Below are 26,208 nucleotides of genomic sequence, written 5' to 3'. Positions count from 1 at the left end.
GTGTCCGACTCTGTTCGACCCCATAGACGGCAGCCCACCAGGCTCCCCCGTCCCTGGGATGCTCCAGGCAAGAACACTGGAGTGAGTTGCCATTTCCTTTTCCAATGCATAAAAGTGAAAAGTGAAAGGGAAGTCTCTCAGTCATGTTGGACTCTTAGCGACCCCATGGACTGCATCCTACTGGGCTCCTCCGTCCACAGGATTTTCCAAGCAAGAGTACTGGACTGGGTTGCCATTGCCTTCTCCCAGGTAGCATTTATTCATTGTATAAAACTGGATTCATTCACCCTGGCCTGACCCCAATTTCTGCAACTAACAAGACATCAAAAGCCTCTTTCCTTGCTAGTAAGTATGTCCATCAGAGATTCATGTACTGGGGCCTGTTTGGTGGAGGCAGTGTTCTGGGGCCGGGTATGCTCCGGTGGCCCCTCACTCTGTGGGTCAGGTAATTGGGTGAGGAGTGGAGGATGGTCAGTCAATCACAGACTTACAGTACAGTCTAAATGGAGAATACAGGGTTCTCTGAGGACACTGGGCAGAAGCCCAGGACGACCTGGTGGAAAGAGGGTCCTGAGTACCCAGTGCAGGGGTGTGAGGGGGAGAGCCTCTGGGAGAGCCCCAGCAGGAAGAAAGTAACTTAAAGATCTTCTAGCATACTCGCTCCTTACAAAGTGATGTTCGAAATAAAAGATAGAGGAAATCAGGTTTAACTTTTCCAAGTGCTCTTATAATTCTTTTTCCGTCATTACAAGAAGATTGATATGTTACTCATTTTTCCAAGGCATATTTTCAGAGAGTAAACTTGTTAAACATGAGTAAGAATTTCCTGTAGCCCAGAATTTAGACCCTTGGTGGCTGCAACATGTTAGAACTCAGTGTAAAAGGCTTCCTTGCTGTGTTAATCTGCCCAATTTTTAACCCAGTGTGTCTCATTGTGGCTCTGTGTGAACGATTGCATGAAGTCTTTACTCAAGGAATCCAGAGCCCTGGACCAGTGCACATGTCCCCTAAGTGGAGTGTGTGCAGCTGGCCATGGATCCTACCCCCACAGACCCCAGTCTCCCATCCCCCCAGCTCCTCCGGCCAGTGCCCAGCCATCTATCAGGAGCCTGAATGGGTGCTTTTCAGCACCCATTAAACTCACCACCAGCTTGTGGTGGTGACTTTAGTGGTCAGGGTATATTTTCATAAAAGAAAGATACGCATTTGAAATGTGACTGTTCATTTGTACTCTCCTGCCTTCCAGCTTCTGGAAAAACAGGGTCTCCCTCTCTGAACCCAAAATGAGCCTGCATGGCTTTCTCTGATACAACCGTTGCATTGCTCAAAGCAAATGGCGTAGCCTGCTCCCTTCTCCAGTGATGGGATTTTGTAGGTGCTGGATAGCTTGTTTTGCAGTTTTTCTGTTGTGGTTAAATATACGTAAGATTTACTCTTTTAACCATATATAAGTATATAGTTCGATGACAACATTAAGTACCTTCACACTGTTGTGTGGTCATCGCTACCAGTCTTTCGAAACAGAAACCTTATATATAATAAACACTAATTGCCCATCACCACCTGTAGCAGGCCCTGGCAACCACCAGTCTACTTTCTTTTTTCTTTTTTAAAGATTTTTTTGATGTGGGCCATTTTTAAAGTCTTTATTGAATTTGTTACAGAATTGCTTCTTGTTTTTACATTTTGGTTTTTTGGTCATGAAGCATGTGTGATCTTAGCTCCTGCGGTGCCTGCATTGGAAGGCGGAGGCATTGAATTTGGTGACTCTTAAGTACCTCATATAAGTGAATCATGCATTATTTGTTCTTTTTGAGTCTGATTTATTTCACTTCTTCTAGGTTCATCCATGCTGTAACATGTGTCAGAACTTCATCCCATTGTAAGGCTGCATTGTATGGATATACCACATTTTGTTTATCCATTCATTTGTTGATAGGCATTTGGGTTGTTTCCACCTTTTCACTATGAATAATGCTGCTATGAATATTGTGTTCAAGGATCTGTTCATATCCCTGCTTTCGATTCTTATGGGTTTGTGTCCAGAACTGAATTGCTGGATAATGTGATGATCCTGTGTGTGAGCCTGAGGGACCCACCAGACTGCTTTCCACAGCATCTGCACCATTTTACATTCCCACCAGCAGTGCACAAGGCTTCCAGTTGCCTCATCAACACTTTTTACTTTCTGTTTGTTTGATAATAGCCATCCTGAGGGGGATGAAGTTGAATAATTTCAAATGATAGCAACCACCCCAAAGAGACTTTTCTGGGCTAGTTTGCTTCCCCAGACTGACTCTAGGATGTGAACAAATGAGTGGCAGTCAGACAGTCATTCCATTCACCCTCCTGCCCCTCACACACAGGGACAACGTGCACATCTCTTAGGGAAGGAAAGAGAAAGAGATGTTAGGTAACTGATCAAGCTTATTTTTTCCCCAGTTGCCCTGTGGCCTTGCTTCCTCCCACTCCCTGACAGATGAATCCTTTGCTTCCTGCCACCGCAAGAGGACAGCAGGGACCACCTTGGTTTTCTGTCAAAAACTGGGGGTTAGGTTTTTCTGCACATTTCTCTTCTGTGCAACAGTTTGCTTTTTTTGGTTTGTTGTTTGAAAATATTGCTTAAAGGGGAACTGTAAAAATATGAATTGTCCTTGTTATGATTAGAATAAAAATGATCAAGGGTGGCACGTGTGGTCTAGTCTGCAGGCTTCATTTCTTTACTGTTTTGATGGCAACGTGTGTTATTCTTTTCCGTCATACCCCAGGCCTAATCCCTTGCTTCTAATTGTGTTTCCCACATTAGAGATCTCTTCCACATAAATTGCGTGCATCGGTCTGAAGGAGTGTTGATAAGGCTGTTGATAACTTGCCTGATGTCTTATGATTGTGGGTTTGTGTTACCTTTTTTTCCTAATTCCATATGTAGGAGTTTTGTTCAAAACCAACAGGACTTGTTTTTTCCCCAGCAGGTTTCGGTGCTGAGCAGGCCTGCGTTCCATCATGGCCCTCTACTTTGACCACCGCATAGAAGCCCCAGACACAGTCGGGTCTCCGTCCCACATTGGCTGGCATCCCATCTACCCATTCTTGGCGGTTGCTTCTGTTAGCACAACCTCAGGAGGCAGCGTGGATGTGTATCTGGAGCAAGTGAGTGTGGAAAGCAGCAATCTGACTGCAGTGGCATCTGGCTCTTGTCTTGTTCTTTTGTTCTGGTGTGTGTGTGTGTGTGTGTGTGTGTCTCACGAGGTCCAAATTCTCAACACTGTAAAAGCCCTGTTATATAAGTAATTCTTTTACCCTTATTATTTAGTTTTGGGTACACAGTTAGGGATGCTTGAGACAGAATCCACCGTCAGTTCACAGTCACCACCAGGGCTGTCTGTCCCCACCTCGCCAGCCTTGTTGGGTCACACCAGCCTTCGAAACTGTTCGTTTCCTGGAGCAGCCATAACAAATTACCACGGATTGGATGCCTTAAAATAACAGAAGTTTATCCTCTCATAGTTATGGGGCCAGAAACCCCCAGCCCGGGGCTGGCAGGGCCCTGCCCTCTGAAGGCTCGAATGGAGGGTGTGTACCCTGCTGCACATTTACTTTGGTGCAGCCTGCAGTCTTCAGTGCCCCCTAGCTGTGGTGGGCTCTCTTTCCTCCTCATGTAAGGATACCAGTCATACTGGACCAGGGCCCACTCTAATGACCTCGTCTGAGCTTGGTCATCTGCAAAGACCCTGGTTTCATAGGTCATGTCACAAGAACCAGGGGTTTAGGAACCAGCATATCTTTGGGGGCCACACAACTCCATAACAGGAACTTTCTAGAAACTCCTACTTCACCAAGGAAAATGGATTTCCTTTCCCGCCCCCTGTCCCACCCTCCCCGGAAATCTACCTCTCATGCTTTGGGTCCGCACCTACTATCCCCTCCCCACACATGGCACCCTCCTGTGATGTCCTCCGGAGAGCACACCCAAGGGGCTTCCTCACCCAGCCTGCTGCGTCCAGCCTCCCCCATCCCCGACTGGCCTCCTCTCCCTCCATCCCTTCCTCCTCCTGAGGCTACGTTACCATCTCTTGGGGGACAACTCACAGGCCTGCGGTCCAGCCCACCAGTCCCACTGGACCACCAAGGAATTCCATAGATAAAACTTCAAAATTCAGAAAATTTAAAGCACACTATTACAAAACTTCATGTGTTTCTAATTGGCAGAAGGAAAACTGTAGGATTTCAAAATTATGATTTATTCGATGATAAGAAGGTCACAGATACAGCAGGTATAACTGGAGATTGGTAGGAAGAGCCCAGTAGAAGTGCTGAGAAACAAAACTGAGTTAATCTCTGAAAACACACACGTTTATACTTTTAACCTGCTGCCTTTGAAAATTCTAGAAAACATGAGAATACAAGAGCACATATCTTACTAACTCTTAGAGCAATGACATTGTCATATATCTCAAAGCTTCCGGAAAACTCCACTGTTCACTTGTGAGAGAACGAGAGTTAACAAGGCAAACCACATCCTAGTATCATTCTGAAAATGACTTTGGCTTTGCAGACCTCAAAAAGGTTCTTAGGGTCACCTAGCCACACTTTGAGAACCTTAGGTCAACACACTTCACCTGCTGGCCCAGCACTTGCTTTTGTAAATAAAGTTTTATTGGTAAGCTGGTTTGTGGGGTCGGTTAAATGTTTGCCTTGTGCTGTCATAGTTCAGCTGAGGCAATATGGGTGTTTCTATGACAATTAAATAAATAGACTGTTTCCTTAATAAGCAGCTTGTTATATCCTCTACCTGATATCATTCCACTGATGAGGCAGAAATGCTTAGTCGCCGCCATTCCCTGTAATAAGGGCTTTACCTTGTGTGTCGCAGGGCGAGCGCGTGCCAGACATGCATGTTGAGAGGTCGTTCCGGGTCACCTGCCTGTGCTGGCACCCAACGCGGCTGATCCTGGCTATTGGCTGGGAGTCTGGAGAAGTGGTCATGTTTAACAAGCAGGACAAGGAGCAGCATGCAGTCCCCGCCACGCACACAGCCGACATTGCCATCCTCGCCTGGAGCCCCAACGGGAACTGCCTAGTGTCGGGGGACAGGGTGAGCAGACGCGCGGCGGCCCGCTCGGGGTCTCAGCCTTGCCCTATCTGTGCTCTCAGGGATGCGGGAGGCTCTCAGGGACCAGGTTATTAGCGACGCGTGGTTGCCGGGCTCCGCTGACCTTGTCAGCTGTAACGGCAGGCTGTGTTTTATGTTGGGAGCAAGATTTGAAAGCTTTATTCTACCTTCTCACTCTGTGGCAGAAGTGTGTAATTTTGTAAAGGAACATCTCTAGATACCCACATTCACACGGATGGTGCGGTGCCTCAGGTACCCCAAACCCCAGTGTGCCCTCTGAGCATATCGCTTTGTTGCCCAGGAGTCCCTGGTCCCCATCATCTGGCCTGGGGCCTCCTAAGCATGTGGACGTGCCCCCAGGGGACACTGGAGAGGTCGTTCCTCATTGTAAGGGAGAGGGTGCTTTCTGCTGGCATCCGGTGGGTGGAGGCCAGAGTTACTGCTCAGGATCCACCAGCGCTCAGGGCAGACCCCACCGCAGAGAGTCACCAGCCAGAGACGTCCGCAGGGCCTGGGCTGAGAGGCCTGCTCTAGACCTTTTGATTCAAAAGGGACAGTAGAAAGTGTACGGTGTGTTTATTTCTCTTACACTTTCAAGGTAATACGTTTGCATGTTTCAGAACTCAAACAATGCTAAAAGGTACATGCTGAGAACACTCTCCTCATCACCCCACCCTGCCCCCGGCACCTGCGGCTCCTTCATGTCTCTCTGGGTTCCCACGGGAACACACAGGAGCATGCAGTGCATTCTCTCCCCAGCTTCCAGCTTTGAAAAATCATAAACGTTAGAGGAAGGAGCAGCACAAGGAATACCCTTGTGCCCTTGCTGTGAGTTCAGTAGCTGTTAACATTTCGACACATTAGCTCTCTGGGTGTCTGTACTCCCCCTGCGCATTGGGGAGTTTGTCACAGATGTCACACTTCACCCCTCGATGCGTTGGCATCCGTGTCCTCGGCGCGTAACCACGTGTGCTGTCGCACAGGAGGGCAAGGCCCGCGCGCTCCCCGCCGCGGTCGGTGTGGCGCTCCTCCTGCCGTCCTGGTAGCCCGTCCTCACCTGGGGCTGCCGCGCGCTCTCTGCCTCTGCTGCCGTTCCTCTTTTGTCTCCTCCCATCGTAGCACTGGGAGTGTAACTTTTGTCTCCTTCCATCCCTGCTCTCTTCTTTCGTCTCTCTCTCTCTCGTTTGGTCTTTGATGACATCGACATTTTGAGGGGTCCAGCTCGTAACTGTGTAGCGAGTCCCTTGGTTCAGGTCCGTGTGGCTGTCTCCTGACCACTGTGAGTGCCTTCACACGGGGACACAGTCCCCTCCCTGTTTTCCTGGATCCTTGTCACGTGAGGGGCAGCACCCATCACACACTGTGATGTTTCAGGCTTTTCATCAGAAGCCGTGTCTTCCACTCTCCACGGCAGCGCACAGCAAGCCTCCTCACTCTCTTTAGACCTGCCCTTTGTGCCACGAACCTGTTATTATTTGCCTTCGCAGCCTCTGGGGGAAGCAGTCTTCAGTTCTTCGCTGGACGGTGACACGACAGCTGGCCTCATGCTTTTGTCCTTTCTCATGTGTGAACCTTTAGAGAAAGTCCTGGAGGGAGGTGGGACCCAGGGCGTGCCCTTGTGGTTTGATCGGTGTGCCCAGAGCTCCCTCCGCGGGGCTTGACCGGCTCACACCAACCCACGCGTGTGTCGTGACCAAGCTCAAGATCTTGGAGAAGTGCTGTCTCGGTTGTGTCCCAGTTTGTGTGCGTTTCTCTTCCTCCTGAGGGTAAATGTTACCTAGAAAGCCATTTATACTTAATTTCTACTCATACTGCCTCTTCCCTATTCTACTTATTCCTTTTTTCCAGACATTTCTTGTTTTTCTGTTTGATTCACACCTGGTGACGTTGCCCCACCCCAGGCTCCTTCTCCTGTGGGCTCCTACCCCTTCCTCATCTCCCTGCTCTGAAGATCCCCCATGGGGATAAAAGGAGTCAGGGTCCTTGAACATCACCATTTGCATCTTGAAGAAAGGAGAAACAACTGACATAGCGAATGACTCGAGCGTGACCTGGAGCCCCGGTCACCGCTGACCGAGTTCTGGAGTCAGAGGATTTCAGAACAAAAATACCTGGTCCTTCTCTCAGAAAATCTGCAATCATGTCCCAATTTGATACTGGACTCCAACAGGAAAAGACGTACTAACGAACAGACACGCTGAGAGTAGCAACCCCTGAGATGCCAGCTCCCCAGGCTTGGCTGAGGGTCTTTTCCACTCTTCCACCAGAGGCCTGGTTTGGTCACCCTGAGATTCACCAGATGCATCAAGAAAGCACAGTCTGGAAGCCTTGAAGTGTCCCACGTCTCCAGGGGCGGGAGCCAAGCTGGAGGGCGGGAGCTGAGAAGAAGGTCTGAGTGTAGCAACTGGGGTGAATGGCAGCTGCTCTGCACCCAGAGAGCAGCCCTCAGGAGTGGTGGGGGGCCCAGGAGCATCTGCTGTGTTGTCTTCCGCTTGGCAGTCGTCTCTGCCTGGTTCCCAGAGACACGAGAGGACCTCCCGTGGCCTCCCCCCACCCGCCGTGGTGCCTCTGTCCTCGTGTCCGAATAGGGGTCCGCAGGCCTCTGAGCCGAGCCCACCGCTCTAGGGCCCGGGCTCCAGACGCATCCCCGGAGCAGCTGTCGGGGCCTGGACGTGCAGAGTGTGCATGGCTGCTCAGGAGCCCAAGGGGTCGTCACGTGTGCCGGTAAAACAGTGACTTACTGTGTTAAAAACTAAGTGCTGGGCAGGAATTCCCCAGCGGTCCAGTGGTCAGGGCTCAGCACTCTCCTGCCAGGGCCTGGGTTCCATCCCTGGTCGGGAACTAGGATCCCATGACCCACACAGCACCGCCAGAAAAGAAAAAAGTGCTAGCCGGCTGCACTCACAGGGTATTTTAAAAGTAATTTCTAAACACAAAGAAACCAAGAGTGCTTTTATTCTTGTCTTTATAAAGCTGGCAAAGTCAAGAAGAATCTGTTTGGCCTTCCCTGGTGGTCCAACGGCGAAGAATCTGCCTTGCAATGTGGGGGACTTGGATTTGATCGCTAGTCTGGGAAGATGTGACATGTGTGGGGCAGCAAAGCCCGTGCACCACGACCACTGAGCCTGTGGTCTCGAGCCCAGGAGCCGTAGCTCCTGAAGCCCCTGGGCCCTAGAGCCTGTGCTCTGCGGTAAGACAAGCTACCGCAAGGAGAAGCCCACCCACTGCAGCTAGAGAGTAGCCCCTCTCGCCGCAACTAAAGACAGTCTGCGCTCAACAACTGAGACCCAGCACAGCCAGAAGTGAATATCTTTTTTAAAGTAGAAGAATCAGTCTAATAATACGTGATTTAGATTATATGTACACTCAGGTTACATACTATGTCCACTCTTAACGTGCTTTTCTTAGAGATTCATTGTGCAGGTTGCTTTGTAAGGCCCAGTTATTTGAAAATCCTCTTTTCATATACAATTAAGTGATATTATCCAATTTGGGGGATATATATATATATATATATCCCCCAAATATATCCCCCTGATATATCTAGTTTGGAATGAAAGCGACTTGAATGAAGGGAGAGAAGATGACCTCACTGTCTGCTAAAATGCCCGCTGACCTGAGCGGGAAACGCGCCTTCAGGACAGCTTGGGCTCTGCTGTGATGGAAACGGTACCATTTCACACAGCCAGGCTCATCCACAGCCAGACGCCCTCGCAGACTACTGCTCCCAGGCCAAATAGTCTCTCCCAACTTGAACTTTTCCAGCGCTTGTCTGAACCGTTAATCTGAGACTTTGATGTTGAATGTACAGTACACCTGGCATCCAGATCTTGGTTGGTTTCTTCCAATAAAAGGAACAAGGGCTCCTTGGAGAAGCAGCTGGTCCTGGACTGGGGCAGGACCGTGAGCCCAGAGGATCTGTCAGCCAGGACGCGAGGAGGGGCTCACACACCCATGGCGACGGCCGTGTGAAAGGGACAGTGGAGGCAGAGAGAAGAGCGCCCAACGGCCGGAGCTGGAGTGTCTACACCAAGCAATACTGAGCTATAACCGTGAGCAGAAACTAGACATCCGTGGGTCCAGATGATGAAAATCTATGACTTAATAAACCAGTAAATGCCGGAGAGCTGGGACACATCTCCAGATGACCTAGAGGTGAGACGTCACTCTCCTCCTACGTGTGGGCCGCACCCAGCGAGTTCCTTCAAAGCTGGACGGGATGGCAGGAGGAGGAGCGCCCAGTGAGGGAGGCCACATCGAGGGCATGACCCCGATCAGAGATGCCAACAACAGCACTTTCCCTTCGATGTCCCTCTCAAACCTGCCACTCCGTCAACAAGGAGAAAAGCATCAGACATATCCCGCCGGGGGGCACATTCTGGAACCCCGGGCTGGTCCTCCTCACACCGGACAGGCCTCTGAAGCAGGAGCCCGAGGAGGTGCAGCCACCACGTGTGTGAGGACGAGGTCCCAGAGGAGGCGCTGAGGAGACGGCGTGAAGCCCCAGCTGGAGTTAGTGGCATGTCCCCTGGTGACCGGAGCAACTGGGGCTGGGCTGGGGCTTCTCCCAACTGCCTTTGCCACCTTCCCTTCAATCTGAGTCTGTCCTCAAAGGTTTGTTTTTTGAAACTGAACACGTGATGCTTGTGATCTTTAGGGACTGAAGGCAGGAGAGGGCACAAAGAAGGTTCTGGCTCCTTGCGGAGCCCGTGGATTGTTGGATTTTTTACAGTGCCTGCTGTAGTTTTGAAATTGGAGAGGGAGTGAGTCCACGCTCCAGGGCGTGGTGTCACCTCCGCGCGCTGAGGATGTGACCTTGGGTTTACAGCTTGGCGTCCTGCTCCTCTGGAGGCTGGACCAGCGGGGCCGCGTGCAGGGGATGCCGCTACTGCGGCACGAGTACGGGCAGCCCCTCACCCACTGCATCTTCCTGCTGCCCCCGCCTGGCGAGTGAGTACCCCGTGGGAGGGGGTGGCAGTGGGGTTCTCGTCTGTGGTCACCCCGCCTGCACCCCAGGGGCCACGAGGAGCTCCCCATCCCGTCTGCTTTCAGGGACCTGGTTCAGCTGGCCAGGGCGGCAGTGAGCGGGGACGAGAAGGCCCTGGACATGTTTAACTGGAAGAAGAGCGGCTTCAGGAGCATCCTGAAGATGGGGTCTCAGGAGGGCCTCTCGTTCTTTGTCAGCCTGACAGACGGTGAGACGCGCGCTGGGGTCAGGGACACCACAGCATCTCGGGGCATTTGGCGGTCACCAACGAGCAGACGGAGTGTCTGTATAAAGCTGCAGGCCGTGCGCCCCTCCTGGACGGATGCCTTGGCCCTCCCATGCCAGGGTTATCCTGGGCCCAAAGGGTGGCTTCCCTTGGCGCCAGTGGAGACAAACAGCTTTTATTTGTGTTGGAAAGTTTTTTAGGAGGAAGCTGTCCGGTTCGCGGGCCCAGACGAGTCACTGCCGGGGCACCCACGTGGTCTCCATGCCCACGTCCAGACTCAGCTCTGGGGCCGTGACTGGGGTGCTGGATGGGCTCTGCCAGCCACAGCCCCCGGTGGCAGCCCTGGGGGCCAGGCCGTGGTGTCAGCTGTAACATGGCTCCTCCTCGGTGCGCCAGGAGGCAGGAGGCAGCGGCAGACGCAGCATGAGGGTCTTATCCTCTTGGGACATTCATGGGTTGCGTCCGCTGCAGGAAAGGGGTCCAGGAGGTGGGGCTGCGCGGGGTGATGGGGTCTGGGATGCGCATGGCCAGGCAGCTTGACTGTGACGGGTGACCGCGGGCAGGGGCCGGGTGCTGGTCATCTTAAAGATAGAGATACTGGCATGTCGGGGTGAGGGGTGGAGCCGCAGGAGGGCAGCTGGAGGGACCAGGGTGCTGCCCTGAGGGCAGAGGGCAATGCTGGTGCTGGGCGCTGCGGGCCAGGCTCTGTGTCTCCGGGCACCACAGTCCCTGTGCCTCAGCTCCTGGGCACGGCCCTGGGGACACAGTAGTCCCTGCCTCCTGCTCCCCACAGGCAGAGCTCACGTGAAAGTGCACACCCAGCCCACCGCACGTGTCTGCGGAGCAGGTGCTTGTTTCTGGGAGTGAGATGGGGGCCCCGAGGGTGAGGGGCTCTTGAGAGCCGCAGAATGAGCCCACCCGAGAGCTCACCTGAAAACAGAACCGGGAGGCAGCTAGGGGCCAAGGCGAGGGATCCAGACTGGGAGGGGCCTGGGAGGGGAAGAGGGGGCAGGCTGTGATACCCGGGACCTGGGATGGAGGACCTGGGTCGAGGCCCCAGGGAAGGTCGTGGTTCAGGCTCTGGGGACAGACATGACCGGAGCACAGAGGCTGCGCACCAGGAGGGCGGTCACTGAGTGCTGGACAGTGGTGGAGGGGACGGCAGGGGCAGGAGTCCGGCTGGACTAATGCACGAGACGGCAGGTGTAGCGGTTACGGGCCAGTGTTGTTTTGTTTTTTAATTATTTTATTTTATTTTATTGCCTTGGGTCTTTAGTTGCAGCATGTGGGATCTAGTTCCCTAACTAGCTATTGAACCCAGGGCCCCTGCTTTGGGAGCATGGAGACTTGGCCACTGGACCTCTGGGCAAGTCTGCCAGTGGTTTTTAAAATGGTCTATTTGTAAATGATTGTGATGAAGATGCTTATGTTGAAAGTGTCCGTAAGCAGGTAGAATGGCCGCGGGAGCGTCCAGCTTCCATGGACACAAGGCTCTTTCACAGGGACCGTGCACCACGTGGACGAGAAAGGCAGGACGGCCCAGGTGGCATCCACAGACAGCTCCATCCAGACACTGTTCTACCTGGAGCAGAGGGGGGCGCTGGTGGCGGTGACGGACAGCCTGCTGCTCTGCCTGTTCACAGTGACGCCCGAGGGCACGGCCGAGGAGGTGATGAAGGTGCGTGGGGCCACCCCAGGGCCGCCCTCTGGCCTGCCTCACCCTCTCTTCGTCTTGGTTGAGGGGTCCACGTTGCAGGGTCACCAGAGCTCTGGTGCCTATTTGTTGTGGACCATCGCAGTCACAGGCTGGGGAGATGTCAGGGGAAGGGGCCGCCCGAGCCTCGGGAGGCAGGGGGTGTGGTGGGGATGCCTGGTCACGTGCAGACCTTGGGGCTTGTCACCAGTGTTTCCACCACGGCTGGTCCACACGTGTGACGGTCGCAACTCTGAACGCCCCACCATCCCTGTGGGCGCCTCGCCCCTGACCTGGGGGCTTGCTCGCAGGAGGACGCCCGGAGCCTGGGGTGTGGTCAGGCAGCACGCACCGCTCCCTGAGGACCACTTGCTGCCCTTCTGCGGTCTCTCGGTTCCACCCGCAGATTCCAGGTTCTCAGGAACCCCGAACCTCCCTGGAGGTGGTCTGGTAGACACAGAAAGTCAGTGTGTTCGGGGCCCTCGTGCACCTGTGTCTGCACAGCAGCTGAAATGTGGTCACTGAGTCCATGGACCTGGGTTCAAATCCCCCCTTGGCCCCTCGCTGGTTCTGTGCGTGGGTGTGAGGGCGCCTCCCCCATGAGGGGCTCCATTAACTGCTCTGGCCTGAAAAGCTGGGGCCGCCCGCACTTCCTTTGCGTGGGCACTCTCCCCGGAGTTGCTGCCAGCAGAGTCCAGCCCGTCAGCAGCGACACAGCCTCCACACAGGCGGCACCCTCCTCTCAGGTGGCTGTTGTCGTGCAGGTGAAGCTGAGCGGGAAGACGGGCCACCGGGCAGACATCGCGCTGATCGACGGCAGCCTGCTCGTGACCGCCATCGGAGAGGCGGCGCTCAGGTGAGAGCCGACCCTGCGGGGTTGGAGGGAGAAATCTGTTCCCAGCACTCTCGTGAGTCGGCTCCGTACTGGAGCCTAACGTGCACAGAGGCCAGCACACGAATGATGGCCGATTGTCACCACTGTCTGTAACCGGCCCCGAGGTGGACGAACAGACAGGCAGAGCCCCAGCGCCCGCCCCACGGAGTCCTGCTGTCCCCTGCCTTTCTGACTCTGCCCCCTGTGTACGTGGAAACCCATGTCATGGCCTCTTGGGCCATTGCTTTGAGTCCACGTGATGCAGGGGTCTCCTGGGCTCAGGTGCTCGGGGCTCCTGTGCTCTCCTCCTGACCTGGTGTCCCACAGGGGCCCTCTGCATTGGCAGCATCTCCCTCTGGTCATGAGCAAGGCCTAACGGACAACATGATGATGAGAAACTTTTTTTTTGTAGAGTCTGAAGGGCTGTGTCTTTTTCCTGGTATTTAATGTTTAATCTGCGAGTTGAACAAGACCCTTGGAGCTGAGGGAAACACACTAACGCAGGCCCCTCATGGGCTTTCCTGCTTGCCTTGTAGATTCTGGGATTTAGAACGAGGGGAGAACTACGTCCTGAGTCCAGAGGAGAAGTTTGGTTTTGAAAAAGGAGAGAATATAAATTGCGTTTCTTACTGTAAAGTTAAAGGTGAGACTTCTGGCGTCAGGGGCTGTTCTCGGAACCAGCCACTCGAGGATGGTCAGCCCAGAGCAAGAGAGAGGCGGGCGCTGTGTTTGTCCCGTATGGTGGCCCAGGAGATGGTCAGGAATATGACCATCCGGCTGCGGGAATGGGTGTCTGTTCCTCCTGAACCCTCGGTAGAGAGTCAGCGTGAGGAACATTATATGTGTGTGTATATTAATATATATGTGCATGGATGTGTGTATGTGTACACACACGTGTGCACCCATGCGCGCACACACAGTGGAATAGGAGATGCATGGGAGCAGCACCTCTGTGCCCACTAAGTGCCAAGTCCTGTGTGGCTCCTCACACGCACACACACGCGCCTCACGCACGCGTACACATACTATCGCTACGGCAGTGAGCTCCTACAAAGGGGATCAGCTGGGTAAGTGGCTGCAGAGTTACTGGGCGGGCTGATACGTCTGAGAGGGTGGTCAGAGGGCGCCCGCTGCCACTTTATCCCTTTCCGGCTCAGCTAAGGTGAGCTCTCTTTTTACCTGTAGGTCTCCTGGCAGCAGGTACCGACAAGGGGCGAGTAGCCATGTGGAGAAAAGCGCCGGGCCTCCCGAACGGCCGCGGGGCGGAGGGCAAAGACAAGTGGACCCTTCAGGCCCCCACTGAGCTGGAAGGAAACATCATGCAGATAAAGGTACAGCCCGTGGGGTGCTGGGGGCCCTCGCTTTTTGCACAGGTGGAGGCAGTAATTGGCTCTGAGCCTATTTTTGTCAGTTGTTCAACTTAAGATTAAAAAATAGCAACAATAAAATATAAAGGCCTGTTGGGTCAGAAATTATATAAGCGGTCGTGGGTCTGCGGTAGTCTATATTTATCTATTTTACCGATTTACCTGTCCTTTTGTCTCTACCATCCTCTGTTTTGTTTTCTCACTTATGTTTTTTTGGCCGTGCCCCTCGGCTTGTGAGATCTTATCTCCCCGACCAGGGGCTGAAGCCCGGCCCTGGCAGTGAAAGTGCCGAGTCCTCACGGCTGGGCCTCGGGGAGCGCCTGCCCCAGCCACCTCCCGATGCTCCATACCTCCGCCGCTCTCCGGGCACTGCTGTCTTGCCCATGCTCTGTTTTAGATAGAGCTGCTTGTGTTGGGAGCTTGCTGCTCCAGAGCCTGCCTGTGGGGAGAGCGGCTTTGGGCACCAGAGCCTCTGTCTGGGACTGCCTCCCCGTGAGAAGCAAGCTAGGGCGAAGGCCTGGTCTGTGTGGTCAGGCTCCACCCCAAAGGCAGAGCCTCCCCGCACACCCACCTGGAGCTGGCCTGTGTGCGGAGCTGAGCGGTGAGAGACGCTGGCGGCCATCCCTCCCTGGGCCTTTTGGCCAAACCTGCCCGCCAGGCTCACCTGCCGCAGACTCTGCTCTTCTCTCTAAACTCAGTAGATTTTCTTCAGTCCTTCTTTCTCCATTTAACTTTGTGCCCGATTCCGAGAAAAATGGGCAGTTGTGTTCTCACAGTTTTCACCAGTTACGCCTGCTGTGTCCTCAGGGCTCCTCGCCTGCCATCCTGGGCCTGGCCTGTCAGCTCTGCTCTGTGTGATATGGGCGTGCAGCACACAACATCTTAGCTCCCTGACTAGGGGAGGGTAGTGTCCTGCCCACTGGACCCCCAGGGAACTCCCTGAACTTTTTAAGATGAAGTTTAAATAATCTAATCAAGAAATGAAACTTATATGGTAAATAGTTTAGGGATGTCTTAGAGCAATTTTGGAGGAGGAAATGGCAACCCACCCCAGTATTCTTGGCTGGAAAATCCCATGGACGGAGGAGCCTGGTAGGCTACAGCCCATGGGGTCACAAAGAGTCGGACATGACTGAGCGACTTCACTTTCACTTTAGAGCAATTCTAGGAATTTCTTTTAGATCCTCCACTGTTAGCCACTCAGTCATATCTGACTCTTTGCAACCCATGGATTGTAGCCCACCAGGCTCCTCTGTCCATGGGGGTTCTCCAGGCAATAATACTGGAGTGGCTTGCCATTTCCTACTCCAGGGGATCTTCTCAACCCAGGGATTGAACCTGTGTCTCCTGCATCTCCTGCTTTGGCAGGCAGATTCTTTACCACTGAGCTACCTGGGAAGCCAGGTAGTTCACTGATAGGGTGTAAACTCTCTTTCCGTTTATAAAACACAGATGCCCCTAAGTTTGCATCGGTAAACTAAGCTCTAGAAGATGCTCAGCCAGTCAGAACAGACACAAACTAGAACCAGCACATAAGTTTACATGCTGGATCTCAACTCTGGGTGTTGAGATCCAGTATTTTTAAGCTTTTCTGCAAATTACACATTTTACACTTATAAATTTTTAAAGTCATGTTTTTAAACAAGAGGGCGTCCCTGATAGCTCAGTTGGTAAAGAACCCGCCTGCAATGCAGGAGACCCTGTTTCGATTCCTGGGTTGGGAATATCTGCTGGAGAAGGGAAAGGCTACCCACTCCAGTATTCTGGCCTAGAGAATGCCATGGGGTCGCAAAGAGTCGGACACGACTGAGCAACTTTCACTTCACTTTAAATAATGAGAAGAAGCAGTGCTTGGAGGCTGTTTATGAATCTTCATACCTGTGACGTTGCCCTGACTGCACGTCTCCTTTCTGTTCATACCTCGGTGGTGTCTCTCCTCGTGGAAACCAAGTGGGGCTCCAGGAAGAGCCTCCTGGCCGTGAACAGCATCAGCTCCGTGCTCATCCTCCATGAACAGGCCATGTCATCCCACTTCCACCAGCAGGTGGCCGCCGTGCAGGTCTCCCCAAGCCTCCTCAGCGTGTCCTTCCTGTCCACGGGGGTGACCCACAGCCTGCGCACAGACATGCACGTCAGCGGAGTGTTTGCCACCAAGGTCACTGCCAGGGTGATCTGTGGGCGGGGGGCAGGGTCACTGATGTAGACAGAAGCCCTGGCCAGTTGTTAGGGTCACTGGGGACAGTGAGGCCTGGATGACTGGTTGCTTTTTCCCTTCCGTGGCTCTTCATAGGATGCTGTTGCCGTCTGGAATGGAAAACAGGTGGTGATCTTTGAGCCGTCTGGAGCCACGTTACGCAGTGCAGGTGGGAGTCTTTTCAGCCCCCGGAGGGTCTTGTGTCTGATGCAGGTGGGGGTGCTAGTTCCTGAGGGGCCGGGAGGGGGCAGGTCCTGGGCAACCGGGAGACCCCACACCCGTTCTCGTGCCCGGGCTAGAGCTCGTGGCCTCCAGAGTCCTATGTATGATGAGCTGCAGCTTTGACAGTGGTGCTGTCACAGAGGCTGCGCTATGGGAAGCACCAGCTGCTCACCAGAGGGAGGAGGTGAGGGCATCAGTGAGTGGTGAGGGTGGGTGCCTGGCACTGGGTGCCCCATCAGGCCGTCACTGGCAGCCGTGGCCCTGGGCAGTCCCTGTATCTTGGAGCCTCACTTACCAAGATGAAGAAAACACACCTTTCACAAGGCTGTTGTGGGGCCAAGGAGCAGTAGGGAACACACGTGAGAACATTCTTGATACTACAGCTCTGCCTTTTCTCCCCATCTTTATAGCCTGAGGCTCTTCATTATGACTTTAGTTGTAGAAGATGTTTTGTGCTAGATTCCAGTCTTTCTCATCAATCACTCTATAAAGAGTTCTAGTTTTAGTGTGAGAATGCTTCCGAAACTCTAAGGAGCTCTGACAAGACTAGCTGCTGGTGTCATGACCTCTGTCTGTCATTTCAGGGTCCTTCCTGTGTGAGTCTCCAGTGTTAGCCATGCATGAAGAAAACGTTTATACGGTGGAGCCAAACAGAGTCCAAGTTCGAACCTGGCAGGTAAATGACTGTTCTACGGTGAGTGGCCTGTGACGTTAAAGACAACTAGAGCAGAGTTTAAAACGCCACCTCTAAATCAAGCCAGAGCCTGCTTATTGACTTCACCCAGCCTTATCAGATCCCCTCACTGGGTGTCTGGTTGGATTGTGAATCTAATGGATTCTCACATAGCTGTTCCCATCGACAGCTCTTGTGACTTCAGAAATCAGGAGGTAAGGCAGTGGCCCTTTGCAGCGAAAAGGACTGCCTGGCTGGTTCTAGAGTGCATTATGAAATGGGAGGAAGGTGTGCTGTTTAATGTGCACCTAGAGGACTGAGGGGCCGTCAGTTTTGGCCACAGCTTTAGACCTTTTCCTGCATGTGTCTGAGGGTGGGAGCCACGCGTACCTCCAGGACCCACAGCCTCTAGCACCATTCTGTCTTCTGCAGGGGGTGCAGTAGGGGAGCCCCTGCCTGCCCGCATCCTGTGCACACTTGCTTTATCCCTGGGGCTGACACGGAGTATTAGTTTCCTGACTGGCCATAACCAATGACCACAAACTGAATGGCTTAAAACAATAGATATTTATTTTCCTCAGCACCGTTCAAGAGGCTAGAAGTCCAAAATCTAGGTGTGGGCAAGGCTGCTCCTTCTAAGGCTCTCGGGGAGAGTTTGTCCCATGCCTCCTCCAGCTGCTGGCATTGCCAGCATTCCTTGCGTTCCGTAGCCTGTAGCCAGGTTTCTGCCTCCATCTTTACATGGCCTTCTCCCTGTGTCTGAGAAGGACGCTTGTCCCTGGATTTAGGGTCCACCCTAATCTAGAGTTATCTCTATTTGAGAGCCTTAGTTATATCTTCAAAGACCCTTTTTCCAAATAAGGTCATGTTTACATCCAAGTGGGTGTATCTTTCAGGGGAGACCATTCACCCCGCACGTTCAGCAGTGTTCTGCATCACATTTGAGGACACTTGCTGTGCTGCTGGTTTGGCTCTCGGTGTGTGACCACTGTGTCCAGCTCTGAGTTCTTTCCTAAGGTCTGTCCTGTGCTTATACCTCACAGACTTATACCTCCCCTTCTCTATTCAGTAACTCCTGAAGGAGCTTCCCTGCAGTTCTAGCCTCTAGCAGAAGGGTCAGACGGTAAGGAGCACAGTAAAGTATGGAGGGGGTTGGAGAGTATTGCAGGGGGACACGTTAGAATAGAGACCTGACAGGTGGGGAAGGTGGCCGCAGTCCCATGAGCCTCCTGGGGGAACTGCAGGGAGGGATCTGGGCCTCAAGAGATGCCTGGCCAGGTTCAGGTCAGAGGGGAGGTGGGGAGGCGGAGGGATGGGGCTTGCAGACCGCTGATAGTGGTGAAGGGGCATCAGGTGTGGACATAAAGCTGAGGTAGGGAGGAGCCCTGCCAACAACAGATGAGGGAGCAGCTGGGTTATTAGAGGGATGAACTCCAGAGCCAGAAGGTGGAGGCATGCAGGAGAGAAGGAAAGGCCTGCTGAGAAGGGGTGAAAGGCATGCTGGCAGAAAACGAAAGGCACACTGGGAAAAAGGCGAAATGTTGCTGGTAGGGGCGAAAGGCATGCTAGGAAGGTGAGTGAGAGGCATACTGGGAGAGAATGAAAGGCATATTGGGAAAGGAGTGAAAGACATACAGGAAGAGAATGAGAAGTCCACTGGGAAGGCAACAAAAGGCATACTGGAAAAGGAGTGAAAAGCATGCTGGGAAAGGGGCGTAAGGCATACTGGGAGAGAATGAAAGGCGTGTCAGGAGAGAACCAAAGGCATATTATGAAAGGCCTATGAGGAAAGAATAAAAAGGCCTGCTGGGAAAGCAGCAAAAGTCATACTGGGAGGAAACAGAAAGGCCTTCAGGGAAGGGGTGAAAAGTTTACTGGGAAAAGGGTGAAAGGTTGCCGGTAGGGGTGAAATGCATGCTGGGAAAGTGGTGAAAGGCATTCTGGGAAGGGACAAAAGGCCTGCTGGGAAAAGAGAACAGCATGCTGGGAAGGGGTGAAAGTCAAGCTAGAAATCATGGCAGTAACTTAGGAGCATCTGACCATAGACAAGAGTTTAACCTTTTAAAATTTTTATTGAAAGGAATATATGTCAGGGACTTCCCTGTTGGTCCAGTGGTTAAAACGTGGCCTTCCAATGCAGGGGGTATGATTTGAACCCTGGTCAAGGAGCTAAGCTCCCACTTGCCTCATGGCCAAAAAAAAAAAAAAAAAATATATATATATATATATATATATATATATATGAAACAGAAGTAATATTGTAATAAATGAAGACTCTCTGAGTCTCTGTTCCTGGTATGCAGAGCCCACTAAGTTCTGTGGGAAACCCCACCCCTGGCCACTCTGCTCCGAGCCCAGTGCCAAGCCAAGCAGAAACTCACTGGGCATTGGTTGAATGTGAAACCATTTACCTCAGACTGGGACTTGAACCCACGTGCTGGGACTCAAACCGGCCAAAACCCACAGTCTTCCCACTGAGGTCACAGACCTAGTTTCAGGATCTGATAAAGCTCAGGTTCATGATATCTCATTGCAGAAGAAATTCAGTGAGAGACAAAATAATAGGTAAGAAGTGGGTTTATTCAGAGAGAAACACACTCTACAAGCAGTGTGGACCATCATGGAGGACAAGTGCAGAGGCCTTGAAATATGGTGTGGTTAGCTTTTATGGGCTGGGTAATTCATAAGCTGTACAATGTCACGAACCTCATTCCATAGCTCATCAGGCACTCTGTCTATCAGATCTAGGCCCTTAAATCTGTTTCTCACTTCCACTGTATAATCATAAGGGATTTGATTTAGGTCATACCTGAATGGTCTAGTGGTTTTCCCTACTTTCTTCAATTTAAGTCTGAATTTGGTAATAAGGAGTTCATGATCTGAGCCACAGTCAGCTCCTGGTCTTGTTTTTGTTGACTGTATAGAGCTTCTCCATCTTTGGCTGCAAAGAATATAATCAATCTGATTTCGGTGTTGACCATCTGGTGATGTCCATGTGTAGTCTTCTCTTGTGTTGTTGGAAGAAGGTGTTTGCTATGACCAGTGCATTTTCTTGGCAGAACTCTATTAGTCTTTGCCCTGCTTCATGCCAAGGCCTGTATTCCAAGGCCAAATTTGCCTGTTACTCCAGGTGTTTCTTGACTTCCTACTTTGGCATTCCAGTCCCCTATAATGTAAAGGACATCTTTTTGGGGTGTTAGTTCTAAAAGGTCTCGTAGGTCTTCATAGAACCATTCGACTTCAGCTTCTTCAGCATTACTGGTTGGGGCATAGACTTGGATTACTGTGATATTGAATGGTTTGCCTTGGAAATGAACAGAGATCATACCATCCCCATGGAAAAGAAATGCAAAAAAGCAAAATGGCTGTCTGGGAAGACCTTACAAATAGCTGTGAAAAGAAGAGAAGCCAAAAGCAAAGGAGAAAAGGAAAGATATAAGCATCTGAATACAGAATTCCAAAGAATAGCAAGAAGAGATAAGAAAGCCTTCCTCAGTGATCAATGCAAAGAAATAGAGGAAAACAACAGAATGGGAAAGACTAGAGATCTCTTCAAGAAAATTAGAGATACCAAGGGAACATTTCATGCAAAGATGGGCTTGATAAAGGACAGAAATGGTATGGACCTAACAGAAGCAGAAGATATTAAGAAGAGGTGGCAAGAATACACAGAAGAACTGTACAAAAAAGAGCTTCATGACCCAGATAATCACGATGGTGTGATCACTGACCTAGAGCCAGACATCCTGGAATGTGAAGTCAAGTGGGCCTTAAAAAACATCACTACGAACAAAGCTAGTGGAGGTGATGGAATTCCAGTTGAGCTCTTTCAAATCCTGAAAGATGATGCTGTGAAAGTGCTGCACTCAATATGCCAGCAAATTTGGACAACTCAGCAGTGGCCACAGGACTGGAAAGGGTCAGTTTTCATTCCAATCCCAAAGAAAGGCAATGCCAAAGAATGCTCAAACTACCACACAATTGCACTCATCTCACATGCTAGTAAAGTAATGCTCAAAATTCTCCAAGCCAGGCTTCAGCAATACGTGAACCGTGAACTTCCTGATGTTCAAGCTGGTTTTAGAAAAGGCAGAGGAAGCAGAGATCAAATTGCCAACATCCGCTGGATCATGGAAAAAGCAAGAGAGTTCCAGAAAAACATCTATTTCTGTTTTATTGACTATGTCAAAGCCTTTGACTGTGTGGATCACAGTAAACTGGAAAATTCTGAAAGAGATGGAAATACCAGACCACCTGATCTGCCTCTTGAGAAATCTGTATGCAGGTCAGGAAGCAACAGTTAGAACTGGACATGGAACAACAGACTGGTTCCAAATAGGCAAAAGAGTACGTCAAGGCTGTATATTGTCACCCTGCTTATTTAACTTCTATGCAGAGTACATCATGAGAAACGCTGGACTGGAAGAAACACAAGCTGGAATCAAGATTGCCGGGAGAAATACCAATAACCTCAGATATGCAGATGACACCACCCTTATGGCAGAAAGTGAAGAGGAACTAAAAAGCCTCTTGATGAAAGCGAAAGTGGAGACTGAAAAAGTTGGCTTAAAGGTCAACATTCAGAAAACGAAGATCATGGCATCCGGTCCCATCACTTCATGGGAAATAGATGGGGAAACAGTGGAAACAGTGTCAGACTTTATTTTTTGGGGCTCCAAAATCAGTGCAGATGTTGATTGCAGGCATGAAATTAAAAGGTGCTTACTCCTTGGAAGGAAAGTTATGACCAACCTAGACAGCATATTGAAAAGCAGAGACGTTACTTTGCCAACAAAGGTCCGTCTAGTCAAGGCTGTGGTTTTTCCAGTGGTCATGTATGGATGTGAGAGTTGGACTGTGAAGAAGGCTGAGTGCCGAAGAATTGATGCTTTTGAACTGTGGTGTTGGAGAAGACTCTTGAGAGTCCCTTGGACTGCAAGGAGATCCAACCAGTCCATTCTGAAGGAGATCAGCCCTGGGATTTCTTTGGAAGGAATGATGCTAAAGCTGAAACTCCAGTACTTTGGCCACCTCATGCGAAGAGTTGCCTCGTTGGAAAAGACTCTGATGCTGGGAGGGATTGGGGGCAGGAGAAGAAGGGGACGACAGAGGATGAGATGGCTGGATGGCATCACCGACTCGATGGACATGAGTCTGAGTGAACTCCGGGAGCTGGTGATGGACGGGGAGGCCTGGCGTGCTGTGATTCATGGGGTCGCAAAGAGTTGGACACGACTGAGCGACTGAACTGAACTGAATTCATAAGCTAATGAGTGGGAGGATTTTTCCAGCTATTTGGGGGAAGGGGTGGAGATTTCCAGCAATTGGGCCACCACCCACCTTTGGGTCTTTTGACTTTTGGTGTCTTGGAACTGTCATAGTGCCTTTAGGTGGTCATTTAGCTTGCTGATTGAGGATCAAAGTCTAGGGGAAGCTGACTTGTCTGCCTCTTTGAAAGTGACAGTGAAAGTGTTAATCGCTCAGTCATGTCTGACTCTTTGCAACATTATGGACTATAGGCTGCAGGCTCCTCTGTCCATGGAGTTCTCCAGGCAAGAATACTGGAGTGGGTTGCCATTCCCTTCTCCAGGGGATCTTCCTGACCCATGGATCGAACCCAGGTCTCCCGAATTAGAGGCAGATTCTTCAGCATCTGAGCCACAGGGAAGTGGAGTCTGCCACCCTGGACCCATTTGATTCTAATTGGTTTATGTTGTGTCCTTGGGTTATGTCACTCTTTCATAAGTTGTGCCCTGCCCCCTTCCCTCCTGTTTCAAATTGAGCTGGGGACCCATCTCAGCTCCAAGGAGAGGGGTCAATCCATGCATAAGACACCCAAAAGTGTAAGCTCTGCCCAGGCCTGACTCTGGTCACTCTTTCCAAAATAACAATAGTGGGATGTGTTGTAAGAACAACATTTTAAAACATAAATGATTTTAAGTCACCTGTGGCTCAGAACCCTCCAGAGTCTTCCAGCTTCATGTGGAACAAAATGTGACTCTTCCCTTGGCCTGCACTGATGCCCAGTGTGGTGTCTGCTCACTGCCCGCCTCAGGGCCCGCCTTCCTTCCTGCCACCCGGCTCCTCCTCCTTCTGGAAGGCCAGTGCAGCTCTCCAATGGCTGGCTCCTTCCCCCCAGGCTCACTTCAACTTGCCCCCAGACAAGACCTGTTCTCAGGCATTTACCAGCATATGATGGACACACGGGAAAGTAGGCATGTGGTGTGGGCGGCTCATGAGTTTTTGCAGATGGACATACCTGGGACGTGATCACCACACCTTCCACTCATGGCCTCCCCAGAGGTGACCACTAGCCACACAGTCAGCTTCACTGGGGCATTAACATAAGACCTCGTGGGCAGCATCTCCTGCGTCAACCCAAACGGATGGAATTCCACATGCTGCCGCCTAGATAGTTTTCTTTTAGCATCCCTTCCGTCACCTGTCTGCGCATGCTCAGGCTGAGTCACGTGTGTACCTGCTTGTTGACCTGGCTTCTCTGTACCTCCCCCATGACCGGAAGCACCAGGGATTCCCCGATGAATGGGCCTGTCCTCCCACGTGGGGTGAGACTCCAGCAAGGGGTGGGGCCTGTGACTGAAGCCCCCCTGAGGTCCCTGTCCCCTCCTTTTTCCTTAGGGGACCGTGAAGCAGCTCCTGCCGTTCTCCGAGTCAGAGGGGAACCCATGCTTCTTGGACATCTGTGGAACTTTCCTGGTTGTAGGGACGGACTTGGCTCACTTTAAAAGCTTTGATCTTTCCCGAAGGTACAGTTTTTGTCCAAATAAAAGTATTTTAAATGCATTGGGAGACGATGCGATGGGTAGAAGACAGACGGGGGCAGCAGACTGTTTATGTTCTCGTTTCAACATTAATGTGCACTTTCCTGTTGGAAATGCCTGATGCCTTGGTTTAAAGTCTTAATCTCTACACGAAGTGGGGAGCAGCGTCACTGTGTGGTAGACACGTGACACAGCATGCTTGCCGAAATCCACAGACCTTTACAGCTCACAGTGAGCGTTAGTATCTGCAAATTAAAACAACCTTTCAGTTCAGGGGGGGCCCAGGATGAAAGGCAGACAAGGCAGGACAACCCCCATTCATGAGTGTGTGGAACTGCCTCCCTCTGCGCCAGGAGCTGCCCGGGTTACCCTGGGCCTGAGCGGGGCCCTGAGACTAATGGCTGAGGGCCCGCACGCAGCATGCACTCTGCTGATAAAGTCAGTTCCCACTGGCACGGGGAGGCGTCTAGGCTGGTCGTGAGCAGCTGAGTGTCAGGATGAGGACTGGCAGGGAGCCGGCTTCTCACCTGAGGGGTGGTTTCCAAGTCATCAAGGGAGGAGGCTGAGTGACCCCTGAGCGAATGCATCCAAGGTGGAGACCTGAGTCTGGAGCCAGGTGAAGCTTCGTGTCGATGCAGGTGGAGGCAGGTATGTGTGCAGGTACCGGGCAGTGCACACGGCCTGGTCTGTCCGCCACTGAGGTCTGGGAGCAGCGACACCCCAGGAACCATAAGCACACCCCATGCCCAGATCTGGGTCCAAGTCCTCCTGCAGGAAAGGGAGTGGGCTCCTAGGAGACTGATGCTGGAATGGATTCTGGGCCTAGGCAGGAAATACACGAGATGAGCCTGGAGCCCGAGGCCCTGTCCCAGCCCAGAGGGACCCAGGGAGACGAGATGATTAGATGCCACGTGAGGCCTGGATGGGGGTCCCGGGCAGAAAGAGAACACTAGGGGGAAAGTAAGGAAATGTGAATAAAGTAAAGAAAGTCATGGTGAGCTACCTCTACAAGCCAGTTTTGTTTCTGGAGGCATCAAGCTTGACACAGCTAAACAGGACTAGTGTAATAAATTTGAGTTTGTCCACACAGTGGAAAAGCACGTGACTGTAACGAAGCGTGGGCAGCAGAGCCCACGGCCGTGCTGTGGGGACGGCGTGGCATCTGTAATCAGCTGCTTCTGTCTGTGATGGGAACGAGATAGTGCTCCTGCCTGTTCACAAAAACAGAACTTTAAAACCTCAGCCACACAAATAGCAGACTGTTACACTGTGCTTCTGAAACTCAGATAATGTGTGTGTCGATTATATCTCCACCAAAAAATGTGGAAAACTCGCCCTGTCTCCTGAGCTCAGCCCATTTCCTGAGTCTGCCGTTCCTGAAGTGAGAGCCGCTGGTCCCAGGTTCCAGGCCCAAGGGGAAGGGCTCGCCTGCCGTCCCAGCGGGGCCACTGAGACCACCTCCCTCCCTGCAGAGAGGCCAAGGTGCACTGCGGCTGCAAGAGCCTGGCCGAGCTGGTCCCAGGCGTGGGGGGCCTGACCTCACTCAGATGCAGTGCCAGCGGCAGCAAGATCAGTCTCCTCCTCAGCAAGGTGGGTCCCTACGTGCGCTGCCCCACCTGCCCGCCCCCCTGCAGCCCTGGCGCCCCCTCCACCCCCTGGGCTCCCTCCACCTCCCTACCTTCCTTCACTTCACTCCCTGTGTCATCAGAAGCAGTGGTTCTTGCAGAGACCCTCACCTCTTCTCTTCTGCCTCTTTGCATCATCAGACTAAGGTCTCTGGGCAGCAGGGGTGACTGGTGTGGGAGGACCTGGAGCCTCTTGGTTTGAGAGTGGGTGTGAAGGAGCCAGGTGGCAGGGGCGTTGGTTCTAGAGGGGCTGGTGCCTTCCCGCCATCAGTGTCTGTTCATGTGCTTCTCTGTCATTCACTCATTCACACGCTCATCCCTTCACTCACTAACTCATTCACTGACTCACTGATTCATTCACTCTCATTCCCTCATTCACTCGAGTGGGTTGTTCGCGGCCGTGTGTACCACACACTTTGCTGGGTACTGTAAACACAAACTGATGTGTTAAA

General features: G+C 52.0%; 1 protein-coding gene across 7 annotated transcripts in view; it reads left to right on the top strand.

The window, feature by feature from the left end:
- The window catches only part of IFT140 (intraflagellar transport 140), a 58,233-nt gene that overhangs the window by 1,258 nt on the left and 30,767 nt on the right, over positions 1-26,208 (top strand). For 5 of the 7 annotated variants that reach the window (XM_015460243.3, XM_015460244.3, XM_010819179.4 and 2 more), the window contains exons 3-15: positions 2,970-3,150; positions 4,874-5,095; positions 9,942-10,063; positions 10,166-10,308; positions 11,829-12,004; positions 12,784-12,875; positions 13,430-13,536; positions 14,079-14,224; positions 16,212-16,415; positions 16,551-16,623; positions 17,261-17,352; positions 23,989-24,116; positions 25,604-25,721. In XM_015460243.3, coding sequence (XP_015315729.1) covers positions 3,004-3,150; positions 4,874-5,095; positions 9,942-10,063; positions 10,166-10,308; positions 11,829-12,004; positions 12,784-12,875; positions 13,430-13,536; positions 14,079-14,224; positions 16,212-16,415; positions 16,551-16,623; positions 17,261-17,352; positions 23,989-24,116; positions 25,604-25,721 — 1,770 coding nt within the window. In that variant the 5' untranslated portion in view covers positions 2,970-3,003. The remainder of the gene's footprint in view (positions 1-2,969; positions 3,151-4,873; positions 5,096-9,941; positions 10,064-10,165; positions 10,309-11,828; positions 12,005-12,783; positions 12,876-13,429; positions 13,537-14,078; positions 14,225-16,211; positions 16,416-16,550; positions 16,624-17,260; positions 17,353-23,988; positions 24,117-25,603; positions 25,722-26,208) is intronic. The other 2 variants (XM_002697913.6, XM_015460242.3) reach the window with 1 other exon arrangement.

This window comes from Bos taurus, chromosome 25 (genome assembly GCF_002263795.3).
Source record: "Bos taurus isolate L1 Dominette 01449 registration number 42190680 breed Hereford chromosome 25, ARS-UCD2.0, whole genome shotgun sequence".
NCBI lineage: Eukaryota > Metazoa > Chordata > Mammalia > Artiodactyla > Bovidae > Bos > Bos taurus.
Note: the sequence above shows the minus strand (reverse complement) of the source record. Positions and strands in the feature narration are given on the sequence as shown.